The 9,638-nt window shown below is 33.2% G+C and overlaps 1 protein-coding gene across 1 annotated transcript; it reads right to left on the bottom strand.

Annotated features, from left to right (window-relative positions):
* Nucleotides 1-1,597: 1,597 nt before the first annotated feature.
* On the bottom strand, nt 1,598-3,985 carry LOTGIDRAFT_160519 (hypothetical protein; the record flags this gene model as incomplete). Its single annotated transcript, XM_009055644.1, has 2 exons — nt 1,598-2,166; nt 3,976-3,985. The coding sequence occupies 2 exons, from the start codon at nt 3,983-3,985 to the stop codon at nt 1,598-1,600; spliced, it is 579 nt and encodes a 192-aa protein (XP_009053892.1).
* Between the last annotated feature and the right edge of the window lie 5,653 nt (nt 3,986-9,638).

Genomic DNA, 9,638 nt, shown 5'->3' with positions numbered 1-9,638 from the left:
CAGATCGATCTGTAGTCTACATCTGGACATTTTGGATTTTTTTTATCATTTAAATAGTAACCTTTTATACAGATTTGCTCAAAGGGAAGGAACTCTCTACAATTTTTAATTGACCACTGAGACTACTTTTGAAAATTTTGTAAATCCAATCTTAGACTACCCGATATGGACAGAAACTTAATAGTTATATACATGGAACTCGGCGACAAGTAACAAATCATCGGAGTACTGTAATTCGAAGTAATGCATGGAGGTACAATAAGTGCCTCTCAATATAGGTGTATATCCCTAGGACCAGAAATCCCCCGCCCCCTGATATTCTGCCCCTCCGGCTTAACGTTTCCGAACCATTCCTCGATACTGCTTCTCTTCCACCCATCCATAAATGCCCCTTCCCGTTCAATACATTCCTCTCAACTTCTTCTACTCACTCCGTATTTTCATTACGGCATCTCTTTCTGCCTACTTCCTGCATCCTTCACATGTTCATCCCCGTACTTTCCTCTCAACTATTCTCAGTCTCTCCCTACCTTGATATTTCAATTTAAATCGAACCCTTTAACACCATATTGAAGATTATCAATTGATAATCTACTTCGTTTCACATTGAATCCCTCCTTCGGGCCTCTGAAAAGTCTTATTTTAAAGTGAAAGTTAAGCCCTTAAAATTCAGGTCATATGCCCTCTTCTCAGGTATGTACTAGGTACGCCCCTGCCCTGCCCACATAGAATATGGTCAAATGCCAAATTAAAACCACACGTTTGAAAACAAAAATATAATTTATCTTATGTATATTGAACAGGATAAACATAAATATTTAAATATAAATAATGAAGTATTTCGCATAACTTGAGATGATTTAAGTGTTCCAATCATTTGATTGGTCAATCACTAAAACTGATCTAGAATTAACTTTTATCAGCCAATCGGATAACGTTAAATCCTGGCTATACTTGATCTCAACTTGAGGAAACACAATGAGAAACACAACTGTAGCTCAATAAAAGTTTTCTGTGATCAGAATTAGTCTTATATGAAATATTGTTCACGAAAATTTTATTTCAATCTGATATGTATTTAGGCCTATCCTTAAATAGTTTTCAACACAAAGACAATCTGAGACTTGCAATACTTTTTTGAAGCATTTACAGAACAATTATCAGTTAAAATTGTAAAGAGATTTTCTAAAAATTGTACCCGCTTTGGGGACACTGATAGCATCACTTTGCAACATTCCAATTGTCAATCAGACAGCTGTGGTTCCTGCAATTCTATTAATTCTTATGTGATAAAGTATATTTTGCGATTAGTGACATCATCAAACACTTAGTTTTAGTGGAATTACAGGAGCACAGACATCTGATTGAAAATTGGAATGGTGCAAATTGATGCTATCACATACAAAATATATATATTATTTATTTACTGACTGACAGAAAGCAATTAAACTGGAAGAATATAAGGCATTGTTTAAACAAACAGTTCAAACATTTGAAATAAATTATTTAGAACATCCGACACAAAAACATTGACTGCGACACTTCTTTCACTAGAAAAACTAGCGAATTACAAACATGACTATTAGCAGCAATGACATTAACCCATCCGCAATACACTTGATTTGGAAATTTGAGAATCCCTTAATTTTCTATACCTGGATGGTTGTCCGAAGGCAAAATTAAGGAATGCAGTGGACGGTAATTTTCCAATTCTAAGGTAACTCGATCGCTTTTCATTGCTTTCGTCTTCATTATTTTCTTGGGAGGTTGAACGTTTTCCAAATCTGACAAACCGACTAAGGGAGGGACGAGCTCGTTTAGTCTGGTCTGTTGGTGTGTTTGAGCTTCTTCCAATTCTCAGGAATTGGTCCGGGGAGTACTTGACTGCTGTTTCTGGTGGGTCGACCTCAGGGGGCATTATGGAGTCTAAGTAATCAGCGTATTTCACGCCAGACTCAACGTTGTTTCTCATCTGAGACAGAAGATTAAAAAGTCGATTCAATCCTCCCAGGTTATCTGGATCGAAGTCTGACATATCGTTACCAAATAGTCCCACTCTTTTCAAAAAGTTTGTAGGAGTGAGACACTGTACATCTTGGCAGAGTCCGAATATAACCAGTAAGACCATCAGATCTGCATATTTCAACAAAGTCATCTGCATCGTGACTGAAATAACAATATATATGGAGATCAATTAATAATTAATAATTTTATAGCAATAGCATAGTGGACTAAAAAGGGGAGAGGGGATTTGATCTTCGAATGCATTTACATTTTGATCTGCATTCATCGGAAATCTTACAGTGTTTAAATATACACACTCAAATAATATAAATAATATTAAAACGGAATCTAAAACATGTTATGTATGTCCTTTCTATATTTCAGTAAAAGGCGAGTCGTCAGTTTAACTTTCAAAAGCGAATAAATCTGGTTACACAAGGATTTGAAAGCTCAAATAGCACTATTGTTGATTAGCTTAGCTGGAAAAAGTATCGTTTCTGAGATTAAGGTACGATTGGTCAAACCGAATATGGCGAAGATGTCCCTTTAACTGCGACGGACTCGATGAAATACTATAAATCGCCAATCGACCTAAGCTTACCTTTAAAGTGCTTCTCTGGTAATTACATTTATGATATAAAAACATATGATATGAAATTAGAATTATTAGTCTCACTGGACCTCTTGATTTAATAATGAATGATGATAAATGATGGGTGATGTGACAGTTTTCAACCAATATTGTGTTTAAAAGCTTTTCTATCACATCGTATAGGATATTGATTTTAGAAAGAATATTGTAACACAATATCTATATTATCAAATTGACACAACTTAGCCGGTCGATGGATCGGTAAATTATGCCTTTTCTCGCCAACGTGAAGGTCCAAGATTCGATCGATCCCGGCATATGCCAAGATGTCGGATGTTTCAACCCTGTTTCCCTTGTCAGTGATACAGGTCGAAGAGGAGATGTTGAAAAAGAGTCTATTTGATGGGACAAAACGACATTGGGTTTTAATTCCCAGCCGCCCAAGCTCACCAACTGTTAACAGAAATGTTCACTAAAAATTAATTTAGTTTATTTTAAGGACCGCAGAAATATTTTCAATTTAGCAGAATTTTTTTCAAAAATGAAACGAAACAAATATTTCTTTTATTGCACTAAGATATTTCTGATTCAATGCATGATCCAAATGGCCTAACTATAATCCATTTTTACCGCCAAAAATAAAATGGAGCAGACGAAATAAAGTTAAAACAAAATCTAGGTCGTTTGATTTTCAGAGTTCCTTCCCAACTGTCGTTAGAAGGATGGTAACTGAAATCTAAACCTTTGAGGTCAATGGCTTCAACAGTAGGAAAATGTAGGCTCATGATGATCTTCTTGTAAAATTAACGCCTAAATTGCCAGTTTACACTATAAGCCTATACACTAGACTCCATTAATTCCATTTTAAGGCCTATTAAAACATCAATGAAAAAGGCTCGAGGGAAAACAATTAGTCAAAATCACCTTAACTGATAAATAATATACCTTAAAAGCAGTGTGAATTTATTTTAAAATATCATTGGTTCTAGGTGATATATTTTCGCAGAGAGATTACATGATAGGCCTTTCATTTTTAATTACCCGAGTAAATTGACCGATTTATTATCCATTTTTATGCTGAGTTTTTAAAACATTTTGCATTACTAATTTGTTCTTCATTATGAATAACGCTCAAATGGCATTCTGAACACATAAACTGTCAATATGCCCAAAGCATAGTTCTCTATAAATCTGTGCATTCATGTTAGATTTTATGGGCGTGGCTCAGAATTTTCTACGCCCACATGGAAGTGTCAAATTCGAATTAAGAATAATTGAAAGAAATGTTTCTCTTTTAGTAAACTCTTTATTTTAGAGAAGTGAGAATTTGATAATTTAATGTATTTGGCTTGTTACTAGTAAATTATATAATTCGTTACCATTTGCCATGTTACCTTGCTTGGCAAGCATATCTTCGAAAATTGGAATATGCAGTAATCGATTGAATTCGAAAGTATTTCCCTAATTGTACACTGTAATGCGTCATCCACCTTCTTTCACATTGCGATATATAGGTTCTTTCATCTTTCATGTTATATATTATGTTATATTTTGTTCGACCTCGACATTATATCCGTGTACTTGTCCTGGTCATTAAAAGCTGTCACTAAATGTCTAGTTTATAACTGAACATTGACTATCTTTAGTATCTGGTATAAATAATTGAAAAACAATATTCAGTAATTTTCTATCAGAGTAATCACAACCCTTGGTGGTCATCGTACAGATTATACGGTGGATCTGATCTTCAGACATTCCAGATGCCATCTTTACAAGTACATAATACTAATAGAAAAAAAGTACTTCCGGAAATTTCCCCAGCTATCCCCCCTAGAATGGATTTGAAAATTTTGCTCTGCCTCCCACCCAATCCAAGGTTCTACAGCCACCATTTAAGGTGGGTCTGTTTTTCAAACCCTCCCTTCCCCGAATTCTTACCCTGCAGTCAAATTTCGCCATTATGTCAAATTTCGAATTCAGATAAGTTGTGATTATGACGAATGATATATTTGCTGAGTCAACGAATAACAACAATTACTTGTCATAGTGATGAATTATTTTCAGATTACTCAGACGACATGATCAAATATAAGTTATTAATATCTAAAACCAGGCAAATTCGTGTTGTAGTGGAAGTGTTAAAATTAGTCTATTATCAATAAGGATGTAAATTATTTCTTAAGCGTAGGCTACTATTTACTACTTTGTATCTACTTGATTAAACTGAATTTGTTTTAAAGGTGTTAATAAAAAACGTACAAATTGTTAATTAGACTAGTTTTGGTGTTGGGCCCTATACGGCTCGATAATTTTAATTGAAACCACCAGAATGAGTAAGAGAAATATATCTGACGTTTATTTTGCTTAAATCTGTACATTAGGTTCCTAACACCTATCAAAAAAGAGAGGGACTGTAGATAGATTCAGCGTTCTAAAAATAACGGCAAAATTGTTTAACTTAAAGCTTTCAGATAAGATAAGGGGCAAAAACTAGTCGAACTACGAAAAAATGAGGCTGCCCCTTTAAATGTACCTTTCGACTTTTTATTTTACTATGTTACACGGATTCAAATAAATTATATTATTGATGAAAAGCACTGGACAGAAAGTGGTTACTCTTTCTGCAAACAACTAGCTTTGACATTCATTACTATTTTGAATGGTCCGTTATTGTTATTAGACCCTTTTGATTTCGTGTTAATATTTAACAAATTATGGATAGGGTTGCCGACTGGACAAACCGTATAGCAGACTGACATCAGGTTTTCAGGGAGGGTGAGCATGGCCGATCTAGCACCTAACACCCGCCATAGTGCACAGAGTTCGAATTCAATAAAGTTTTTAACTTGTACTTTAGAGGTATAATTTTGCTATGCTTTTTCTATAAAAATATTTGAAAAGATGAAAAACTGAAATCATTACAAAGCAAAAAATGAAATTGAGAAAAAAACACGTTACAAAGCTAAAAAATTAAATTTATTAAACTTTAATATATGACCAAAGCGGTAGATATATAATACACAAAAACAAATTTTACAAAGCAAAAATCTCAATTCTATAATTTATATATAATTATTATTTAATAACGGAAAGGGAATATATCATAATCATCGGAAAACATGATATGTCTTTTATAAAATCCAGAAAAGTATAAAGATATATAGCAAAAATAGAATGAAAGTATACAAGACAAAATATAGAGCACAATAATTGCGAAACAAATGTGTAGCAAAATTTTTAAAAAATTACAAATACGAATGAAAGAAACGAAAAGTGATAGATAAAGAAAAGTTATAAAAAGCAAATCAATTTTATGATATCTGTGAGAATTTTGAAAGAGATCTGTTTACCAACAATTGAGATACTATATACCCGTCTAACCTTGCGACACCCGATTTATAGAAAATGTTGCCAAGAAAACCAATTGTATGATGTATAAAGAAAAGTTATTAAGAAAACCAATTGTATGATACATAAAGAAAAGTTACTAAGCAAACCAATTGTATGATATATAAAGAAAAGTTACTAAGCAAACCAATTGTATGATATATAAAGAAAAGTTACTAAGCAAACCAATTGTATGATATATAAAGAAAAGTTACTAAGCAAACCAATTGTATGATACATAAAGAAAAGTTACTAAGCAAACCAATTGTATGATATATAAAGAAAAGTTACTAAGCAAACCAATTGTATGATATATAAAGAAAAGTTACTAAGCAAACCAATTGTATGATATATAAAGAAAAGTTACTAAGCAAACCAATTGTATGATACATAAAGAAAAGTTATACAAAGCAAACCAATTGTATGATATATAAAGAAAAGTTACTAAGCAAACCAATTGTATGATACATAAAGAAAAGTTATACAAAGCAAACCAATTGTATGATATATAAAGAAAAGTTACTAAGCAAACCAATTGTATGATACATAAAGAAAAGTTATACAAAGCAAACCAATTGTATGATATATAAAGAAAAGTTACTAAGCAAACCAATTGTATGATACATAAAGAAAAGTTATACAGAGTAAACCACTTGTATGATATATAAAGAAAAGTTATACAAAGCAAACCAATTGACTTGTGGAATCCGAAATTTCAACTTGTGGAATCCGACATTTCGACTTGTGGAAAATGGAAATTTCGACTTGTGGAATCCGAAATTTTGACTTGTGGAATCCGAAATTTTAACCTGTGGAATCCGAAATTTCGACTTGTGAAATCTAAAATTTCGATTTGTGCAAAATATATTTAGAAAAATAAAATATTTTCTTATGTGTGCCTTTCGTACTTTCATGCTATACAAAGTATTGTTACAGGGGAAAAAAACTGTGTCATAAAGAAAAATTTCAAGCAAATAAATTGTAGGCTATACAAATTTTTCAAATAGTTACTGTTTATACGAATAATTTTATGTGGAACCTAAAGAAAGAAAAGTTGGGTGATATGCAGTAAAGTTACGATTAAATAGTGTAAACAAAGAAACGCTAAGAAACTTAAAAAAATAAAAGTTATATTTTTCAAACAATATTCTGACATATAGTTACCAAGCAAAAATGTGAAATTAGAAAGAGAAAAGTTAAAAAAAATATTATAAAAAATAATTATATAAATAAATCTATGAAAATTGGAAAAAAAACTTACATCAATTTTACCTGTTCTTTTTCTGACAGTTGATTCACTCGAGTCAATATTAGTCTCCACAATTGTATAATAAATGAATTTGCAACTTTGGAAACCGTGTCTTATATAGAAATCCACCCACAATTTGCCATTGATACTCCCGCGAATTATGGCTGATCTAGGAATACACAATATTAAATTGAAAGTTATAGTACCTGTTTAATAATTGATATGATAAATGTTATCTCGGATATACCCTTGGGCATTCTCCTCTTTCAAACTATGGTTTTATTGGCTATCTATTACGGAAGTCTCGTGTACATGACAATGATTTTACTAACTTCCAGGTATTGTTTCAATGGATCGCGAAAAAAAGCGCGGAAAATGTGCAATTAACCGTTAACGTATCCGTCATAATTTATTCCATAATATGGATCATGTTCCGATGAAAGCTGACGTCACAAAATTTCATGGAATTTTAACAGAACAAAGCGGATACGGAAGACTTTTTAACTTCATGACATTGTGATCTCATCTTCAACACCCACACATAGCTTTTCAAAGCCATCTTTTGGGGTTTCAGTTATTTTTAAGCCCAGAAAAGCTGTTTAGTGAAAATACATTTTTTTATAATTGATTTTATAGACAATAGGCCTAACTCCTATCCGAAATATTTATAAACGAAACTGTATTCATGTCACTTAAGATTTGATCTTTGAAATTACTTGTTGAAATTGAAATTTAAGTGGTGCTACTACAATAACCTTTGCTACCATTGCTAGCCCTGTGGCGAATTGACGTCAAACAATGGAATGGTTGCCTATTCCGAGAAACATTGACCTTGCCCCAGGGGTCGTTATGATTAATGTTTTTAAATAAAGTCTATTGACTGAAAGTAAACGTGTGATTCTATTCCCGGAAGAATCATGTTCAATATAACTGACGTTAATGACTTTTAATATTTACTACGAATAAATTTAGGTCTAATTTTGACCATTTAGTGATATTATTTTGCACGTCATTGGCAAGACACTTCTCTTTAAGAAGTAACAATAGCGGCCTCGCCTTATAGGCCTTGTTCTGTGGAACGATGCGCAAGGAAAATGTCTTGGCCGTTTGCAGTCTAAACTTGAAATACATCAAACTTTCACTCCGTTTTCTTATTAGCTTATTTTTAATATAGCCACTTTAGTTGGGATCTAACGACAGCCCTCTTGAAGTTTTGTCAAATAAACCCTTTGACCTGTTACGAAATGTCAACGATGGAAAGGGATTGAAAATTGATTGAATAAGGCAGACGTCATCAAGTTAGGTCAAAAGGTTAATTTGACGAACGTTCAAGAGGGCTTTCGTTAGACATTAACGGCAGTGGCTATATATGAAAAATAAAAGCAAGTAGCAGATTTAATGTATTTATAAAGGAGTTCTCCGTCACGACTATAAACTTTCCTACATGACATTTGAAGTTTGTGTGTCAAGTAACCTTGTTTCAGCAGTTTCAATCATATGACCTTGAATAAGTCATCTTCGCTTATAATTCCTTAGTCGACCTAGCCGATATTTATTGCGTTCAATACAAACTATGTCATTATACAAATGCGTTGAATTGACTTGTTGTCAAGGGGAGATAATTATATTTTCATGTAGTCTGTAGCTAAACATGTTTCTCTCCATCTCGTTCCCTAGGCTATTTCACATTCAATCGACAAAGGCGGCAGTCACCACATCAGTGATGTTGGTGCCATGAATTTGAGAAATGTTGACACCTTAACTCAAAAGACACCTGAAATTATAACCTTGGGATTATAAAGGGGAATAATAACACATCGGTGTGGTCTGTAGTCTTCATATAGTAGCCTACTTGAGAATGAGTAAGCCTAACATGGAGAATTTCAGGTTACCGTAATATTAACAAGTGTAATTTGCAACGAGTTCTAAACCTTAATCTGGTTTTATAGAGCCTAGAGATGGACCAATAGCTATCAGAGGCTGGAATAGAGACAAATGTTTCAGCCTTGGTGTATCAGTGTCTTGTGGAAGTAAGTACATGGAAGAATCAAAACGATCCCCTGATGTAGGCCTAGGTCTCAAAGATCATCAAGACAGGCCCAGTAATGAAGGAACATCTGACTGAATATCTTGCTATAATGGAAAAGAAAAGAGGACATAAAATCAATTTGGACTTCACCAACATCCTGACTATCAATAAGTACATAGATACAACCCTAACCTTAACCTAACCCTAACAATACAACAACACAGCTGGTCAAGTTCCCCGAATAATTATCCGTATTTACAAAGAATTGCAGGAAAAATTTCCAACAGTCTTTACAAATGATTTATTTATCGCCTATACCCGTAATAAAAATCTAAATGATATCTTAGTCCGTGGTAGATTACCCCCCCCCCCCCACC

This window comes from Lottia gigantea, assembly GCF_000327385.1.
Source record: "Lottia gigantea unplaced genomic scaffold LOTGIsca_25, whole genome shotgun sequence".
Classification (NCBI taxonomy): Eukaryota; Metazoa; Mollusca; class Gastropoda; family Lottiidae; genus Lottia; species Lottia gigantea.
Note: the sequence above shows the minus strand (reverse complement) of the source record. Positions and strands in the feature narration are given on the sequence as shown.